Below are 20085 nucleotides of genomic sequence, written 5' to 3'. Positions count from 1 at the left end.
TCTGACCCTTCTTCGACACTTCAGCAGCATAGCTTCTCGATATATGGGCGCCCACTCACCCCCACTGCCCAGAGCTCTGTGGGTGGTTCTCAAGGCCAGTTACTGGAAAGGTGCTTTGTGTTCACTGTTGAGGACTTCACTGAGGTTATCAGGTTCTATGGAGGACCAGAAAACCTGTTCTCACTGCGACTTTTCAGGACTAGGGACAACTGTGGTCTACACTTAGGCTCTGTTTTTCAGCCAAGTCCTCAGTCCACACAGCTGGTGGTACGTCTATTTACATTTATTTAAGTGGCTCACACCTTTGACTAAGTTGTCTTATAATTTTAGGTTTGTATAGTAGCCCTCCTACAATAATTGACCCACTTACCAAGCTGGGTAACTTGTACTATATCAATATGGGTAAGTATCTTGCTCAAGGGTCTGGCAGTAGGAACAGAGATCCAAACCCTGGTTCTTCCAGTTGGCTGGTGATGCCTTTGACGACTGTGATACGTGCTGCCCTAGTCTAGCCCATAATGTCTCACTCAAATAAAAATGACCTCAGCTGCTAACTTTGCTATACTGTTCCAGCATTACTTTTTTAGCTAAACTGTGCCTTTCCTGTATGACAAAGTTTTTGATGAGATGACCTAACTCAGGCTCCCAGGCTCTATGTCTCTCTGCCACCCACCAGCAACGAATCCTCCCCTTAGCACATTACATTCTTAACCATATTTAGTATCTTTCACTTTCACACCAGCAGGAGGGGAATATATTCCGCCGGCAGCTCAGCTGTTTATGGGTAGGAATTTAAAATAAGCCGTGTCTTCTAAATCCTCCACTTTCTAGAGGCTGTGACCTCCTTAAGCTGACATGGCCCAAGATAAAGGGTGGTGCAGGAGGTGGCCTCTGGAGATGCTGCACTCTGCATATGAGGTGGGAAGGGCTTCACAGAATCATATGGAGCACAAATCAGGATTCTCAGAAAGGTTTTCTCTTTTTTTTTTTTTTTTTTTTTTTTTTATACAAAAGTCCATTTCAACAGACATTTTATTGGTTTTAAAACTTACTTTTGCTTTTTTTTTTCCCCCAAATTGTTGTGCATTATACAAGTAATTTGTTTGATTATTCCTCATTTCTTGGATTTAGTGTATTAAAAGCTTTTGTTAAATATATGAAATATAAATTACTATTATTTATTTCTTACTCATTATTACATTTACAGATGGTCCCCCGATTTAGGAGGGGGCTACGTTCTGCGAAACCCATCATAAATTGAAAATATCGTAAGTCGAAAATGCATTTAATACCCCTAATACACACCTTTGCGTGAAAGACTGGGAGATGCGGACTGCTCCCTGCTGCCCAGCATCATGAGAAAGTATCGCTCCGCGTATCGCTTGCCTGGGGAAAAAAATCAAAATTCAACATTCAAAGTACGGTTTCTACTCTGTCTATCGCCAGCTCACCATTGTAAAGTCGAAAAAATCGTAAGTCAAACCATCGTAAATTGGGGACCACCTGTACATTTATTCATTTAGCTGACACTTTTGTCCAAAGTGACTTACAGTTTTAAGCTTACAATTACGAACATAAAAGTAACTCTAATACTATTATAAAATAAGTCCCGGTTTAGGTTTTTGTCTTTTTTCAAATAGTTCTGTACAAAAATAAAAAAAGCACGAAAATATAACTTTCTAAACTTTTCAGTTGTCGGAAACAACAAGAACTCCTATTACTACAGTTAGTCAGGTAGAAAATTGTTTTGAGAGCTTGTTTGTTGTGTGTATGTTTGATTTACTGTCTTGGTTTTGAAAGTTGTGGATTTTTATGAACTGGAGGAATAAATTGGATTAGCGTAATGATTTTTCTTTTGATTTTTGTACTATTAGTTGCTTCTTATAAAATTAAAATGAGAATATCCTTTAAAACTAGTAACTAAAATATTATTTTGTGACTTGAGAAAGACAACATCCACTAACAGTAAGTGCTTGTCCAGTCCAGGGTTGAGGTGGTCAGTAGCCTGTCCCAGACGCATAGGGCGTGAAGCTGGGGACACCTTGGATGGGACAGCAGTCCATCACAGGGCAGCAACATACACTCACCAAGGGCAACTTTGAGTCGCCAGTTCACCTGAAACATTCATCTTTGGACTGTGGGAGGAAATCATATGGACGGAATATGGGGAGAACATGCAAACGCCACACAGACTGAGCTAGATTCCAACGCACACCCAAGCCCAATTCCCACGAGCTGTGAGCACCAGTGCTACCCACTGTTCTACCCAATGTGCTGCCCAGATTAAATTATCAGTGCATTAATTGCTGTTAATCCATGTGAACTACAGGTGGTCTGTACAGCTACTGTGACAGTCAAGTCACTGATCATGACACGGTGTCAGCCCAGACATCTGAAAAGTGTCAGTAGTGGTGCACAGAGGTGCACAATGAGCCACTGGAACCTCAGACAAGTTGGGTCGGAAAAGCTGCCTTCTTCCTGGGACTGGCCATAATTCCTGACTGACAGGGACAGAAGCAGTCAGGCGCCCTGGGATGGATGATGGCAGCATCTCCTCTTTCAATCATTAAGGCCATGTTTCCTTCCTTAAGACTTGCTCTCAAAAACTGGTTAAGTCCACTTGACCCCTCATTATGAAGTCAACAGCGATTTAGCAGCTCTCCCAACATCCGGCTCTCCCTTAATGAGCTAATGAGGTCGGCGTTGCCTCGGACCTGCCCGTGGGCCGTAGCTGAGTTTGTTCAAGAGCACACTGTGGATGCGCCTTGCTTCTGCGGATGAGTGAGCAGACGCTTGCCCACAGAGTCTCCGCACATCTCATTGTCAGCCCTAACTACCTCCGTGACATCGGCATCTCGGGCACAAAGCAGCTCTGTCAATCACGGGCAGCGCCGAGCTCTTGTTAGGTGCAGAAGCCTGGACTCCTGGGCCTCCATCACACTGATTGGGTCCAAACTTTTTGACAGCACATTGCGAAGCAAACGGAGGAAATGCGTTTGAACACACTTTAAAGAAGACTACCAGCTATCGTCTTTCACACCTAGCTCGAATCTCCCATCTGTCATCCAGCAGAAGCTGTTTTTTTAGGTCATTTAATGCTGCTGGAAAAAAAATGATTTGCTCATGTAAAGTGTCTAGATTAATGTGTCATCACAAGAGAAGAAGGGTGAAAATTGCTCAAGCTCATTTTTTGTAATTAGATTAAAACGTGTGTGATGGTTCAAACAGATGGTTAGATGGGAGGAACATCCTTCGAACATCTTCCTTTACCTTGTAGCTTTAACGTACTTTTTATAGTTATTTTTGTCTAGAAGGAACTCTTTAAAATTAATACTTGCTTTAATGGAATAGCTGCAGTCTTGGCAGTTTTAATTTTTTTTCAAAAAAATGTTTATTCATGTTTACTGTGCTCTAGCCTGTGTTTATCTCCCTGTACCTTCTTGTGCCTTTAAATGCTTGTTTTCAGGGAAGAAGAAAATTGCTGCAGTTGAGTGACTGTGCAGCCAACAACTAATTCTTTTCACATTTATCTTTTTATTAGCAACAGCGGCAACACCGGGTCACAGTACCATAGAAACAGAAACAGCAACACCGAGAGGTGATGAATATATTCACAAACATAAAGCAAGGATTGCAAAAAAAATTCCAATACTGCAGCAAAAGTGTGATCAGGTAGAAAAGTCCATTATCTGGAAATGTGTCCAGAGTTCATATGATTTGCCATACTGTTCACATGCTAATTTTTACAAGCTGAAGTGCTCTCATCACTTGGGTTACACATGTACTGTGTTACATTTACCAGACACCTTTATCCAGTATGATTTAGATATTCGACTTGGTGATTTACCCATTCATACAGCAGGGTATTCTTCTATGTCGGTTCAGGGTAAGTACCTTTCCCAGGGTACTATAACAGCAATGGGATTCAAACTGGGCACCATGGGATGCCTGCCCCGAGGCATCAGGCCTAAACGCTCTACTACCTGCTCTCCCCATTTTTGTGTGATCTGATGTGCTGTACAAAAGACATACTGTACAAAGTCAGTTTAGTTGGTTTCCGGTTTTTTTCTTCCCCATTTCGTATATGAACTGGTGTCAGGTTTACCTGCAAAAATGTGCTTGCTTGCTGGATCTCCAATCATTTCCGCTATAGTATACTGCAGTCCAGCGGTGAAGTGATGTCCTCTTCCCAGACTGCCGCTGTGGGAGATTTATGCGGTATTACCCAATATTGGACATACCGGGTCCAAGCAGGCAGCATCTCGGTGTAAACAGGCGTGCGGTGAATCGGCTGACAGCTGACTGTCACCCAGAGGTCTCTGCACAAACCCACTCATTTCATAGCAAATCGAGGGTGAAAGAAGCTTCTTATTTAGGGGTCACTGGATGTTTCTACTAATATTACTGAGTGTTGTTTGAGGCATTTTTCTGTTCCTGTTTTCTTTTTGGTTCCTTTAATAATAATCATGATTAGGCCTATCTGTAATCTCTGTATTATTGTCAGTTTTTAGCTGAAGTAAGGAGGTCTATACTTTAATAAGTTTATTTCCTCTTTGCATCATCTCTATACGTGTAATGCACTGGAACCCATAAAAGTGATTAATTTGAGCCCTTTATACTACACGCGGTTTAAGGCTTATCTGTGACATTCAGCTATTTATTTGCCATTTTCCTCTCAAATGCAACTTGTAGACAGTGTGCAAACTGAAAAAAGCACACTGGGATGGAGGTGATAGCAAAGTTTCATCCTTCCCTCCAGTTACAGAGCTTTGTTCAAATGCCGAATAAACTCGGGATTGTTAGTGCACAAGGCCGTACAATTTCACACTTGAACGTGCAAACTTTAATTACTTGAGTGTGTAACTTTTACAAAGGTCAGTGATATGGAAACTACATGTGAACATATAGCTGACGCTTTTCTCCAGAGCACCTTACAATATTAAGCTACCTAGCACTATTTACCCATTTGTACATGTGGGTAATTTTACTGCAGTAATTTAGTGTAAGTACCTTGCTCAAGGAAATTATAGATGGAGGTGGGTTTTGAACGTGCGACCTTTGGATCCAAAGGCAGCTAAGCTAACGTCTATGCTCTCAGCTTTCCCCATCTCCTACTTTACAGAGAAAAAAATAATCCAGAAGTAAGAGCCATGAAGTTTTTAATGTGAGCATATCCTTAAGGACCTTGGTTCTTATCCCACCTCCTGCTGAACTGTCTTTGGTCAAGGTTCTTACCCTGATTTCCTCCAGTAAGAAACTACCTAGCTGTATAAAGACAAATAAATGTAAGTGAATGTATAGTTTAACTACCGTGAATTAAAAAAATCTGACCACAACTTAGTGTATATTATCTGACCAGAAAAGTGACATGTACTGTATCTGCAGTTAAAGTGATACTTTAAGGGAAAAGCCAAAGTGTTGTTCAAAATGCGTTAGCATTAGCGTTAGCATTAGCATTCTCGCATTAGTCACACTGTCAGGCCCCAAATGCACAATTCTTTGTAGTCGGTTGCGTTTCCTGCAGGACTGAAAATGCCAGGTGTTAAAGAGATCTTGCTGTAAACTGTCCTACAGGAAATTATGACAGCCAGATGCAGCAAATGTTCATTTAGGTCGTCTGAGACATTGTCATTTGTGGCATTTTATACTCGCGCCATTTTGTATTTGCGATTTGCGCTGTTGATTAATGATTGACGGTCTTACGACACCTCTACAGTGTGGATCACACCTTTCTAGAGCGGATTTTTTTTTGTCAATTTCTGAATGTATTGCTTTGCACCTGCTGTGACACAAAAGGCTGCGTTTCTCCATTCCAGCACTGTCGTGTACTTGACTAGCGGTGTTTGTAGGCCATATGGTGACGCTCTTTTATACCCTATTATTTTTTAGTTCGCACCATTCCAAGTGGGCTGAGCGTTTCCTGCTTGTTTTTCCAGCACATCTGTAGACGTTTGTGTGCCCTACATTACTTTGCGCGCCTGGGTTTGAGTTCCTGCTGTGGGTCTTTCCTCCTCGTAGCCCACAGCAGCACCTACTGTCAACAAGCTGTGAGTGGAAGTGGGCGATCGGTGTTCTCGTCCATCACCCGACGAGACGTGGAACCCGTGGAACCTGTGGGGCGCTCGTCCCTCCGCAGCGGTGTGGATGTTGTGTTTTGAAGGGGCACTTGCAAGAATCGGGAAGCAGATCATGACTAAAATGGGTCAAAAAGCCAAAAATGTCCACATTACGATGGTCAATCTCTAGTTTACAGAAAGCTCACAGGTAAAGAGCACTGTGATACGGTAGCAGCCTTCGTAGCAACCGTTCTCATTGTTTCAGGAGAAGCTTCTTGCCATGGGTGCAGGTTTGCTTGGCAATGTGGCTCATAAGACCTCCATGTTTGCCTTGCAGGTTCACAGCCGCCTGGCATGCCGAACTACGGCGACCCGGGAAGCGGCATGATGACCCCCCTCGCACCCGCCTACCAGGTGCAGCCCAACTCCCCTCATATGATGGCTGCATACCCACCTCCTCCCTCCTACTGCAACCACTCGCCCCCACCCTATGACCAGGTGTTCACAAGCACTGAGAAGAAGTAGTCGCTTTAGAAGCTGGTCTCTTCCGTCCTCCTGTTTTTCTTTTGTCTCACGGTGACACACACAGGATAGCCAGCTTGCAGTCAGGAAGAAGCGGTCCCGACAGTCTTGCCCCAAATGTAATGAGTGCCTGTCACCCCAGCCTTCCTGCGTGAACCCCCCCACCTCAGCTGCCCGGGGAGACCAGAAGCATCGGTGGGAGGAGGTCGACCTGATGTCTGCCCTGATTGTGTTTCTCATCCAGATCGCAACAAGGCTCCCGGAACATGTTTCCTGCAGTTCTTACATTTCTCTTTAAAGCTGATTTTGCCGTTCGCCCTTGTTCTGACCGTTCAGAAATGAAATATTTCCCAGGTTTACAGTGACGTTTTGTTTGCAGCCTTGGTGGAGAGAGGATGGACCTTGAGTGGGTCCAGCTGTTGGCTCCAGTAGCACTTGAGAGTGACGGTGAGAAGTGACCAGTGCTCTTCTTCAGAATGTACGTACGAGTGTGTGTGTGTGTGTACACAGATGGGTTAAATCCTACCAAGAAAAGACTCCAGGTGTGTTCCAAGAGCCACCAGTACAGTTTTACCAGAAGTGGTAGCAGTGACAGGGAGGTTGTTTTCCAGCATCATAGTTCCGCCCACAACAGCAGAGCAGATGGCTGCACTCTGGGTGGCTACCCGGCCCCGCCGGTACCCCAAATTAGGATGGCAATTGTGTGTTTCATCTCCACCTTCAGGCAAGTGCAACGAGTGTGAGAAGGAAATGATCCACCAAGCCCATTTTGGGTTCTGCAGCAAACAATTAATTTCCAGAAGGGAGTCACTTTTGTGTGCTCTTCGCCTAATCCTTCAGGGCTGCAGGGAGACATATGAGGTTCCGCACAGGCTGCAGGAAATTAGTTTTCGCGGGATGGGTGTGCGTGGAGAGAACTGGCGGTTGTGGGAATTGAGGAGCACTTTTGCAGTGGCTGTGCTACATGGCAGGGACATGGATGCAGGAGGCTGATGGAAGTCCGGACAAATCAGAACTTAAAAAAAACATCTCAGAAATCACAGGTTGGTTTAGTAGTTAATGGTTCTGAGGGTTTTTGTGGAACGTCTTGCCTGCGTGTGATTAATTGCTCCCCTCCAAAACCATGTACCATGCAATGCTGTGGTCCTCCGACACACAGAAATGTAAAACTAATTACAAACGGATGCAGCGGGAATCTGGTAGCGCTGTTCCGGCAGGGGAAGGGGAATCGCTGACATGTTTGTGAGCAGATTGCGTTTGGTGAACTTTTGTTTGCAGAAGATGGAATTTTTTTCTTACATCATAGTGTTGGTGTTTTGTTTATTCCAGTCTCCTCTGTTCAGGGTGACAGTTTGGAATACATCCAACTGTTTGGATCTTATACAGTGATCTGAGCCACTGCATCTGAGCATCTGCACTCGATGCCTCCCATGGAAGGTAGAGCCGAAAACACCCGCACACACCCAACAGAAACTGTACAGGGACATTAGAAAATCCTTTTTAGCTAAGTGGTATGTGGATTTCACTCTCCTGTAAATAGTACTTTCCAGTGTCTCCTTGCAGAATTACAGAGGTTTCTCCCACAATTCCCTCCGTGGGAATAAACACGATTACCATAGTAATGACAGGCCAGAGCAGAGCCGCAGCCTCCCGTTAAATGGATTTAATTGTGTGCAATGACCGAGACCCATCAGAACAAAGAGTCATCAGAATTAATGGAGCCCTTTCAAATGCATGTGCAGACAGTGCGCTGAAATTAGCGGAGCACATTTCTAATGCGAATCAGCAGGAGACGCGGAGCAGCACCTGTCAAGAGTTTCATACCCGATAAAGGCAGCGAGGGAATTCGGACTGAAAAACACCCGAATAAGTGTCCAGGTGTTTCTTCGCCAACTAGTTCCCCATCTTGTTGTTTTCTATAATGATCTCCCACAAAATAGTACCAGTTATTAATAATGGTTGTGTATGGTGTAAGCATACAAAAACACACTGTATGCGTTGAAATTGTAGCTAGACTTGTGCTCATCATTTCAAACAATCCCACAATGAGTTGTTCAGTAAGTGAGTGATGGATTAATAAGCAACGTTTGTAATAAATGCTGAATCTGTGTTAACGGATGTACAAAACAGACGCGTTGCATTTTAAAGGACAACATGTGCAATTTTTGGCATAGACATTTTCTTCCGAAAACAAACCCAGAAGGAAATTTAAAACTGACAGTGGTCGGGACGTTCTTTCATTCACTTCGTTTTAACTTCAGTATCTGCTGGGGTCGTTTCCCACACCCTTCTGCGCAGACACAATTTTTACAAACAAACATTTTTTTGGAAACGGGGTGGTTGGTTGTATGTTATGTATAAACAATGTTTATTTTCATTTTTAACTGCAACCTGTATGTAACAGATACACCATTTTTATCTATGCAACTTGGACATGTTTTCAGATGTAATTTGTAAAGGTAAAGATTTGCTTTCACTGTTGTCAGGGTAGTAGTGTCCGCTGATTAAATTAGGTAAAAAAAAATAACACTCCCTGTTTATGAGCTAAAATAAAGTTATTTTCCGTTGAATAAAATGTCTTATTTTTCAGACTTTGTATTTAATTTATTTTTCACACTTTTTGTATTTAATATTAAACAAGTAGCAGTGGCTAGGGTAGTGAGCGAGGGTTGCAAAGCCTACAGAAATGGCCTAAATGGGTAAACAGACAAGACGTGTGAAGCCTAATTTATGACGACGACAAAACGAGCACGTGCTGGATGGGTCTGTACGTAATCTGTGCGCAGCCCTGTCATAAGTACGTACTAGACACATCACATTTTCATATCTGCCAAATTTTGAAAATTCAGCAGTATTTAATACATTTGACCTTGCCTGCTGTCACTGGGATGTTCCAGTATTTCATGTATAATTAATCTGTTACGCATACATTCCTCACCCATACTGCTGATCTTATTCTAAGTGTTCACTCAGTGGCATCAAAACCAGTAAAATGGTTATTTCATTGAAAACTACATTTATAAAAATGTATCAAGTTCAAAAGTTTGCCAGATTTCTTGGCTTTTAAATTGCAGAGAACACGACATTAAAATACAAATTCCAAAGGCCTCTACGCATACCGTTGGACTGTATATGGACTGTCTATCGTCTTATGCTTCTTCGGTTATTGATGGGCCTTTCAGTTTTAGACATTCGTGGATAGAAAGGAAGGTCTATCACAGTAGGTTCTTTGACAGTTTTTCAGAGACCCTCTTTATAATAAAATTGTTGCCCATGATAATGCTTATGTTGACGCTTCTATTGCAACATGCATTACACGTAGGCATGTAAAATGTTAGTGGTCCTTTCCGCTTTTTGCCAGACCACTTCCAAATGTTTTGAAGGTAGCTGGAAGAAAATCCAGTGGCTATAGCAGTGATCAGACCATATTCTATACAGTCAGCCCTCCAGATGTTTGATGGCTGTGGTGGCCATGATGTGAACGGTAGATTTTGAACAAATGGGCTTCCAAGGTAGGTCTGAGTAATGTTGGATTCTTGCTGGACCACAGAAACAATGATATTTAGCTGTGAAAACCTGATAAATTCCTCATGAGGATGTAAATACTTTTTCACAAAAAGTGCTTCTGACAGGACACTTTATTAGAATTACATTAGCTTGTTTTGATGAGTGTGGAAAAGGTTTTTACAGACTAATTATGTGAGTGTAAAATGTGCTCTCAACACTCACTCACAGCCATAGAGTTACATTTATGAAGTTAGCAGATGCTTTTGTCCAACGCAACATAAAATGAGTTTGCAGAAGTGCATTAACCACATCACATTCAGTGCGTTTTTATTGCCCACCAGTACAATGTAATAAAGCCTTTCTATGAGTACTGCTCAATATATGGCAGCAGTTACTAATTTTAAAACACCACAACTGATAGCTTCCATTTTTACTTTTAAATAGCTGTAGGAGAAAATTTACTTTCAGCTTTCTTTTTCCTGCTCAAAATCGAACCATGAAGAGGAAATTTTAGCCCTTAATACGTGCTGGGCTTTTCCTTTCCGCAGCTCTGCTACGTATTTTACGGTGTTTTAACATTTCGAGATCGCGTCTCTAGTGCAGTTAAATCACAACCGAGCTGCACACCTACCACGAGACAGTATGGAGCATTACATGGAGACCAGGTAGCACTAGACAAGACGACAATCAGTTCAGCCTGCATAAACACTATCAGAAGAACGTGTACCACTGTGTTAAGGCAGTTATGTGGGATAATGCATTTGCAGTAATGCAAGAAAACTGTTCACCACAAGGGGAACTGCAGATTCATTGTGGAAACAGATCTTCCATTACTACAGTCTGTCATTGTATAGCTCTGGAGAAGACACTCAAACTTCACAAATCACTAATCTGTACTTCCCATGTATAAATCTAACACACAACGCTACCAGTAATATTAAATACTAATTTTCATAATGAGATGTCTGGGGAAAAATTCCAAATAAATCTAGACTAATGAACAACATTACACAAATGCCCAAGTAGAATATAAATTGTGATGTTCTAACAGTCTGTATTTTGTCAGAGCTGGAGATATTTTAAATTACACACCTAGAGGGTTGTGTTATGCTGTGGGTGTTAATATTTACAGAAAGTATGACTACATGAGGGTAATTACAGTACAGGACCAAATGGTCAAGTGAAGCACAAGACTTTCACAAAACAACATAACAGCCCACGTTTGACACTTTATTTTTAACATCTTCATCCAAACCCCAGCAGATTATGATGACAAGAAGTGGAGGAACTTGAGTCTGAAATAAGCAACAAGCAGTGTCCTCAAACATTTAGAACAAGATGACAGAGGGCTGTAAAAGCAGAGAAATCCACACGAAAGAAGTGAAGCGTACGGTTCGCCAACACACCAACTTTCTATTAACTTGTGGACCTGAAACACAGAGCAGGAAAATGCGCGAGTTAAAAGAGCTGTTGCTTTGGATCTGCAGCCCTCGATGCCTGGCATGCGAGTGATCATTTAAATTCATCGCAGACGACGGGGAAAACGTGCACCATGGCCACAAAGCCCGGCCACAAATGTTGTTTCTTGCCAGATATTTTGCACACACTGCAGAAACCTGCAGCTGGAGTTTTATTAGCATTTCAGATTCTTTATTCCAGACACAATGGAGCCCAGTCCTTTTCCACTTTTCTTTGAATTAGAGGGGAAAAAAAAAAAAAAAAAAAAAAACCCCAATATACTATAAGCACTGTACTTTCAATATAAATACTTCACCAGGCCCACTGATTACAGAACATGCTAGACCAGGTACACAGTATTTCTCATCCAAAAATGTTGCTGTACCACACGACTTGCTCCACTGTGACAAATACATCTCACGAAACACACCATGATCAAATACACTTTTATCCATCATTTCTGGCAACAATAAACATCTAGCGAAGGGGCATATAGCACATGAGTATACTATGGTAACTACACTTCGGCAACATTCATTCAGAGCAGACGAGCTCAGAATACGGAGATTTACATCTTTCGCAACAAATGAACTTGGAAGATTAGATTACTGCACAACAGGCATGTCTCCTACTGTTCTTCAGTTGTCTCTTCAATCACTCAGCACAGATTCGGAAAAAAAAAAAAAAAAAGTAATACAACCACACGTCAACACAAAAGTGACTTTATATGCAGTCTAGTTTTTATGGTATGCTATAGCCACGCTCGGGCACATTCCCTCACAAACATTACCCATGCACAGGCAGACGACAGACACGGCTGAACGACAATTCACAAACACAAAGACGGTACGCGCAGGACGAATGAGGCGTAGCAAAAAGGACACTCTGGCCCCAGCAGAAGCATGTGGAGGTGAGAGCTAAACTCTACAAGAGCGAAGGAGGACTCTGAGCTAAACTCATGGACCCAGAGACATGTTTCGGGTTATAGGCTGAAGGCTTGTTTTTGTGTCCGTGCCGCCGGCGGGCGTTTCCCCCGCGCTCTTCGCATCTCGGCCATCCTTGCCAGCCGCCCTCCCCGCTTCCTCTCGCCCTTTACACTGAGCCGGCAAAGTTCAAATCCCCAGAAAGCAGGGGTCAGAGTTCAAATGCTGGAAAGCAGGAAGTTTCTGGTTGCACCACATCTGAGAGATAGTGAATAGCACCAGCCATTCCTGATGGAAAAGAGAGAACATTGTTATTACCGTTTTTGCACTGATGCCTTTGGCAAAGTGAGAGCAAACAAAAGAGCATTTCGGGACAGACGGAGGACTTTGATACAAACACAATGAATAAAGCTCGTTTGTGCAGGACAGAATTTGGACTTCGCACACCTCCCAACAACTGACTGGTGCAATAAATTTACATGTACATTTATTAATTTAACAGACACGTTTTTCAAAGTGAGAATGAACACTTACTAGCGATTATTAAACACCTTTTTTCCCCCCCAAGACGACTCACAATGCTAGACACACTGCACTAATCCCCATACAATCAATCATTCAACACTTAGTAGTATAACAGACTCACAGACAGACACACACACTGAGGGCAATTTAGAGGGTCCAGTTGACCTGAAACACGTCTCTGGATTGTGGGAGCAAATGAAGACACCTGGAGGAACCTCGCGAAAACACGGATATTTTTCAGGGGAGAGGGATTTATATGTATATATTGATATTTATTCTGTGTATATTGGTGTGTTTACTGTATAATTACAATACATTTTCATAATCGTGTTTAGTAGCATATGTTTAATTTTGTGTAAGCGCAAGCTTATTATAACATATCCCATAAGGCATACACGTGGTGGCAGGGATAGACATGGTTTCTGACAAAGCATGGTGTTAACAACAGAGCAACGTAACACACATGCACACACTACGGGCAATTTAGCATCATCAGTTGACATGAAACACAAAATAGGGGCACCTGGAGGATACTCACGCTTTCATAAGTGTACGGTAATTAACAGCTGTACGTAAGAGCTGCCCGAGCGCAGGAGACAGCTACCACAGTATTATAGAGCTCAGGAATGAAGGGAAACTGCCATGTTATGACAACTAAAGTTAAACTACTGAAGCAACTGTGTTCATTTTAATGGCATTTTTTTTTTTTATCATCATATGTGGATGTCAGTTTTGAGGTTTAGGAACACATACATTTTATCATTGCAACTAATCGTAAGAGGTGGAGAAGCAAAGCATTCTTGGTGTGTCTGGTGTATTAGAATTTCAATAGTATGACAATGTGTTGAGCATGCATTTAACTCCCATTTCCACAGTGTCCAGTAAGTGACGCACTGTCTGTGCAGGTAAAACATGGGATACCATTGTTGCTTTGCTTTAATGTCACTGCAATGGCAGGCCAAATATGTAATAGGTTAGAGACTGGGGCTGGGACTGCAGAGGCCCTGCTAAAAGTGCCACAGGGCTTTCTGAGGTTCGCTCAGGGACAGCTGTACAGGCCAGAGTCCGCCAATCCCATCCTGGGATTCCAGACCAAATGCGTTCGGCAGTCTGTTACCATGGCAACCACGCGTGAGCTCCTCCACCGCATTCCGGGAACGTGACAAGGCCGTGGAGTTCTCGGAACGGCAGCTACAGCTCGCTTTACGATGCTAGACGGTTTCTTAACACGTCTGAGAGCAGAGGGCTATTTCTGTTCGAGTCTGCAGTGTCCCCTCTTCCCCACTTACAAAGCGGCGTGGAACAGGCTTCAAACAAAAGCCCCAGCATTTAGAACAGGTGTGCACTATGAAGGAGGACTGCACTTTAAGTGTCCCTCAGAAAAGCCGCTTTTTAACAAAGCAGACTTTTTCTTGCAGTCAGGGACTTTTGACAATCTGCAGCTCTAACGTGTGGCATCGTGTCCTGATCCATCAGAACAGGCTGAAAAATCACAAATATTCCTGCAATAAAGAAACAGACCTCACCTTCCATTTACCTGGGGGGTAGGAACAGCAACATTTCTACTGGAGAAAGCAACAAATGTCACTGCATTGCCCATTTGTCCTCTACCATGTTTTTTATGATTGGGGTTATAAACCAAGGGCAATTAAGTTTTTATCAGCCTCCTGTTAAAAGGCAGGAAACATCTACACCCGTTACACAACAGCAGACCAGCTATTGCGCTGGACAGACTGAATGCTATTTTGAGGAAGTGAAACGTTACCTTCGAACAAAGAATATGGTCTGTCTGGAATGCGACATCCATGCGTCCCGTAGTCCAAACACCATTCTGCAAACTGCAGTACAAGAAAGGAGTAGCAGGTAACATTCCAGTGACTGTCAGTCCTCAGGATAGTGTCAGTGTGGTTGGATAAGGAAAGCAAGGACTCTACCTCACAGAAAGGTATATGGGAATATGAGCTTGGTCCTTTGAAAGCGATTGTTTATGGCTGATCAACATATTACCCTTCTAGCTGTCACATTATGTGTCACTGTAATGGATTCCTATATGGCAGCAAGTCCACTCACTGGCTTGTCACCTGAAGGTTTACTGCTCAGTTCTCAAGATGAGCTTGCTGTAGTAATCTTGAGTGTGGTATTCTGTGGTAAATCTAATCGCTCTGTTGTAATATCCAATATCGCATAAATGGGTGACTATGGAAAGGTATTCACATAATTTGGCAACTAAGCAAAATATTTATTTTTATACACACACACACACACACACACACACACACACATATATATATATATATATATATATATATAGAAGCCCCAGGATGTGTACCCTTAATGGTCACACAGTGACAGGGACACAGGGCACTACCCTGCTCCGACTGCCCACCGGTTGGCAAGGTAGCTCAAGCGGCTCTAGAAATATAGAGGTAATAAACACAGGAAAGGAGCACAGAGGGACACACATTAATGGCAGGGACATTACTTCAGTATTACACCTCATGTTCAACAACATCCACTAATTACTTGTAATGTTGCATGTAATGTAGTCGTAAAATATTCTGCACTGAAGAGGAAAAGCAAGGGAAAAGACAAAAGATGCGTTCTCTCTCTCTCACACACACACACACACACACACACACACACACACACACACACACACACACACACACACACTCCACAATGCAGAAAGCAGTGGATATCAACAACTTTTAAGAGCATTCATTGCATCCCTGTGGTTTCCCAGACAGGAACACTGAAATCATAACCTGGATTTCTGCAACGTGAAACCCACGTGGTCACCCTTCAACATCAACTTTATATTAAAAATATACAAAAAAATGTATTTTATTACAGGCTACATATATTCATTAAATGTACTGTGCATTACTTATATCTGCAGTAAAAGTCAGAACTATTCCGAATAAATTCATCTCTTTCAAGACTGCACTTTGTGAAGGGTCTGCAAGAATCCACTGCGAAGAGGAAATTAACACTACATATTGATTGCCTTCCAAAAATGGGCACCAAAAAACCACCCAGAATATAGCGTATTAAGTGCATACTAATAAGAAGTGTCTGCACAGCTAAAAGGGGTGCAGAAGTGTTAAAAACAGTAGCAAATGCGGTTAGAGCCGGGAGCACAGCACTGTACCTTGCAGGCCCGATACAGGTACTTCTTTTCCTGCGTCGCATGGTATAGAGAGAGGAAGGAGTAGCCATTGCCCGCTGTGCCGTGGCAGATGCCGTAGCCCTTGCGGAGCAGTCCTCTCTGCCAAATAACCTCCCCACAGTCCACGGCATCCTTGAGGTACTTCTCCTCCTTGAACACCTGGGCAGAGGAAGGACACGTAAGTCCCAGGCAGCCCACTTTTTCCACAGCTTCTTCTCCAAAGTTCTGCTCCCAAATGCTACAGGACCAGCCCCCTCCAGTGTATCGAGGGAGGGCATGAACCATGCTTCACTGTTCAGGAAGACTTGGGGCAGGTCACAGCAGGAGGCGCTCAGATGCAATGCACCCTATAGCCTGTTTGGAAACCACGTCAGTTTGGGGAAACCGGGGGCTATACTGATAAACATGAGCTTCCTGAGTCAGTTTTCCCCTTTGTCATCAGAACAAGATCAAAATGACAATAAAAATGAAATCCAGGTACGGGGGGGCGCAGCGGGTTTGGCCGGATCCTGCTCTCTGGTGCGTCTGGCGTTCAAGTCCCACTTGGGATGCCTTGCAACGGACTGGTGTCCTGTCCTGGGTGTGTCCCCTCCCTCTCCAGCCTTACGCCCTGCATTTCCGAGTTAGGCTCCAGCTCGCCGCGACCCTGGTCCACGGTTCAAAGTAGTAGTCCAGCCACAGAGGTGGCTCTCTCAGCAAATCCAATATGTTACCATTCATACATCCTGACAGCCCCATACACAGGTGACAGCTTTTCACTGGCCTGCTGCACTGGTGAGCCCAGACTGAGTGCAAATTCCCACTGAATCGATGCCCATTACATGACTGTGAGCAGTGTATCAAACCTAGGAACTCTCTCATGTGCATATAAACAAACAGAAATTCAAATCTGAGGGCATATTGCAGTTTCAATCATTGCTAAACTCATCTACTCTGCTTCTCAATAACATGGCTGTGGGCCATAGCTGTTTGGTATAATGAGTGGCCTCTAAATCTCTTAGTATAATGAAAACCATCTTTTTTTGTACTGTAATCTGCAGATAAGTCCTAAAAAGTGTTTACATCCACTGTAATTACTACTATTACTAATAGTCTTGAAAACCAAATCTGACCCTTTGATGGAGTTAAAATGATCACCGTTTAGCCGCTTAACTATAATGGCTATTGGGCTATAACAGTGAATTTTATACTGTCACTGCATTCTTCTCAAAGGAGAGCTACAGCGGAGCACAGGCTCAAACTCCTTATCTTTACACTTCATTGCTGCTTTGATGCGCATATTTTCCATATCTCATGAGAAACAAATTTTAAAATGTCATTTTTTTCTGTTTTTTAAAAAATCATTCTGTTTATGTAGTTTGCACCCATCTACACCTGACATTAAGCAAGTGTTTATCAAATCCAATCAGTTCATGACCAAATCACTAGTAAATATGTCTGAACATGGCAGGAAAATGTGTATCATGTCTGCCATTTGTATGAACGTGACTGGATTTACTTTCATTTTATGTGAATGACGCAGCATTTTACAAACAAAAAAAAAAGATCATTTGAAGAAACGAGCACAATCTAGACTACTACAACAGATTTCCACATGAAATACTGCAGATGATGATGTCAAATCCAATGACTTTTCATGAGCTAGATAATCCTGACTATCCAGGAGTGAAAGATAAAACGTGTCCTCATTCTCCTTGTAAGGTGGACAACATCTGGCCACAGACACTACCCGACTCCACTGGACTAGGCCGCAGATCACGAGGTATAGATCAGACTTGGCTCAAATTTGGCTTCAAAAATTTAAGGACTTGGACTCACAGCTCAGACTCAGATAAACAATGCTGCTGTGGTAAAGCAAACTGACTGAAGGCACCTTGTCATTTTTCAGAGCAGAACAGAAGCTCTCTGAGAATAACTCTAGTTTCCAAATATAATGCTTGCTCCATTTCCACAATGCCTGAGGCCATCATTTTCTAGGGAAGGTGACTAGGAGGGAGTGAGATCGCTCAGCCCATTTGACCCACTGCAACCAAGTGAAGCAACAGTAGAAAACAGAGAAGGATGGGAAGCACAAAGCATACCGTGAGGGGCAGCATTAACAGTCACCCCTCTAACAGCATCGAAAATCAAAAGACAGCAGGTTCTCCCGTTTGCATCACAACATCTGCCATGATCACCCCTGTATTTTCTGTCATACTCTATGCTATATGCAGCTATTCACATAACATGTACTGATGGATACAGAAATATTACCACGCTTCCTCAAACGTGTGCACGCATAAAGCGCTTCAGCTGTTGTCAAATTCATTTTTGTTTAGTCTGCACTGGCCCAACACGTTGGCGAAAAGCATCTGCCCAAAGAACAAATGTTAACGAAAGAATGGCATGGAATCCCTTCACATGAGAAGTCATCTCCCCTACAGTCTGCATCCTCCCCACTAGGTGTCGCTGTCGATTGCCTGATGACTAGGAGACTCTAGCCAAAGCAGAACAGCAGCAGCCCGATTTCCTGCGGAAAGTCAGCCCCAATCCCCGACCTTGTACCTGCAGCAATACACTTAATGATTATCCCATGGGAATTTCACCCAATTACATCAGAAAAGAGGCTCTCCATGGAACAGACAGCCGAAATTGGGCCGAGCACCTTGATTAATTTCTCCGGCTTGTGAATTTCTGCGACGCGGTGGCTTACTTCATCAGTGTGATAAAGGAAAAGCAAGGTGGGTGCGACGGTGATGATGGCAGCAAAAACAGCAACTGTGAATTCCAGCTCTGACCTGCTAGTGTGTGCACTGCACCAGCGGAAACATGCTACTGACCGCGAGGCGTCCACTTCCACACAGCACACAACGTGATGACTTCACAAAATCCCTCCACTTTTGAACCCATTTACACTAACACTGTAATGCAGCTTCCCTTGCAGTGTGTCCAAGAACGTGGGAACACCGTTCCGCACAAGCTGAAACGCACAGTAAGGATGCAAACATGTTGTCTTCTCCAGCATCACCGAATGGAATGAGATAATGTCCAGTCTACGGATCTCAGACATCGTGTACAAAAGCGTTCCCGAGTTCTCAGGGTACAGCAGACGGCGTTCATCCCAGCTGATCCCCAGGCTGAGACCCGCAGTGCAGAGCTCCACAATGGTTAGGGACAGCCACCGCCCACCGCTGTCCCTGGCACCAGTCACACGCGGAGAATGAGCTGCAACGGCCAGCAGACACATAAATCGTCCCCGGCCAATTAGGGAGCCAGATTTAGTGCTGTCCCGTCTGGAGGGGAGGGAAAAGCATCCAGCGTGCTCTTTACCAATAGACTGTGTCGCATCCTTTACCATTCTGGGGTGTTTTAACCGCTAGGAACCCATGAGCATCATCATGCACTAAAGACGTGTGGAGGGTGACGCAGAGAATGGTGGCGGAGAGCAGAACTCACCTTGTGGGCCATGAGCAGCACGTGAACCACGCCCGGCGCGCCGTGACACCAGTGCACTAGCCGGTCAGTCTCATTGCTCAGCGACGATGGGTAGTTCCCCGAGCGAAATTTCTTGTGGCGTACGTAGTCGACGCTGGGCCTCACCAGCTCGGTCAGGACCTCCTGGCTCACCTTGGCACCCGGCTGCAAGGGGAGATGAAGGATCAGGATGTGGGGCATTCACAGAGTCTCAGGGGGCTGCTGAAAGAGTCTAGCTGCGGGACTTCAGTTCAAAAATAGCTAATTAGGGCATTTTCCACTAATCACACTTTCACTACAAAGTTAATTTACACCATCGATATTTTTTCACATTTAGAATATCTATACAAAAAAAATTAAACCTCTTTTCATCTAAAAATTGATTTTATGGTCACACTTTTTTTTTTTTTTTTTTTAAATGAATGCGAAACTAGCTTATCGCCTCTGAAAACAACACTCATAGTGACAAGAA

General features: G+C 43.4%; 2 protein-coding genes across 4 annotated transcripts in view; one reads left to right on the top strand and one right to left on the bottom strand.

Moving 5' to 3' along the window:
- The window catches only part of vopp1b (VOPP1 WW domain binding protein b), a 48379-nt gene extending 39271 nt beyond the window's left edge, over positions 1-9108 (top strand). For 2 of the 3 annotated variants that reach the window (XM_018753919.2, XM_018753918.2), the window contains one exon: positions 6394-9108. In XM_018753919.2, coding sequence (XP_018609435.1) covers positions 6394-6581 — 188 coding nt within the window. In that variant the 3' untranslated portion in view covers positions 6582-9108. The remainder of the gene's footprint in view (positions 1-6393) is intronic. The other variant, XR_001966198.2, reaches the window with a different exon arrangement.
- A 1124-nt stretch (positions 9109-10232) lies between these two features.
- lancl2 (LanC lantibiotic synthetase component C-like 2 (bacterial)) overlaps positions 10233-20085 on the bottom strand; it is a 32122-nt gene continuing 22269 nt past the window's right edge. The window contains exons 6-9 of the mRNA XM_018754205.2: positions 19596-19778; positions 16143-16319; positions 14757-14829; positions 10233-12754 (exon numbers count right to left, since the gene is read on the bottom strand). Of these exons, the coding sequence (XP_018609721.1) occupies positions 12678-12754; positions 14757-14829; positions 16143-16319; positions 19596-19778 (510 nt within the window). The 3' untranslated portion in view covers positions 10233-12677. The remainder of the gene's footprint in view (positions 12755-14756; positions 14830-16142; positions 16320-19595; positions 19779-20085) is intronic.

The sequence above is a fragment of the Scleropages formosus genome, chromosome 9, assembly GCF_900964775.1.
Source record: "Scleropages formosus chromosome 9, fSclFor1.1, whole genome shotgun sequence".
Lineage (NCBI taxonomy): Eukaryota > Metazoa > Chordata > Actinopteri > Osteoglossiformes > Osteoglossidae > Scleropages > Scleropages formosus.
Note: the sequence above shows the minus strand (reverse complement) of the source record. Positions and strands in the feature narration are given on the sequence as shown.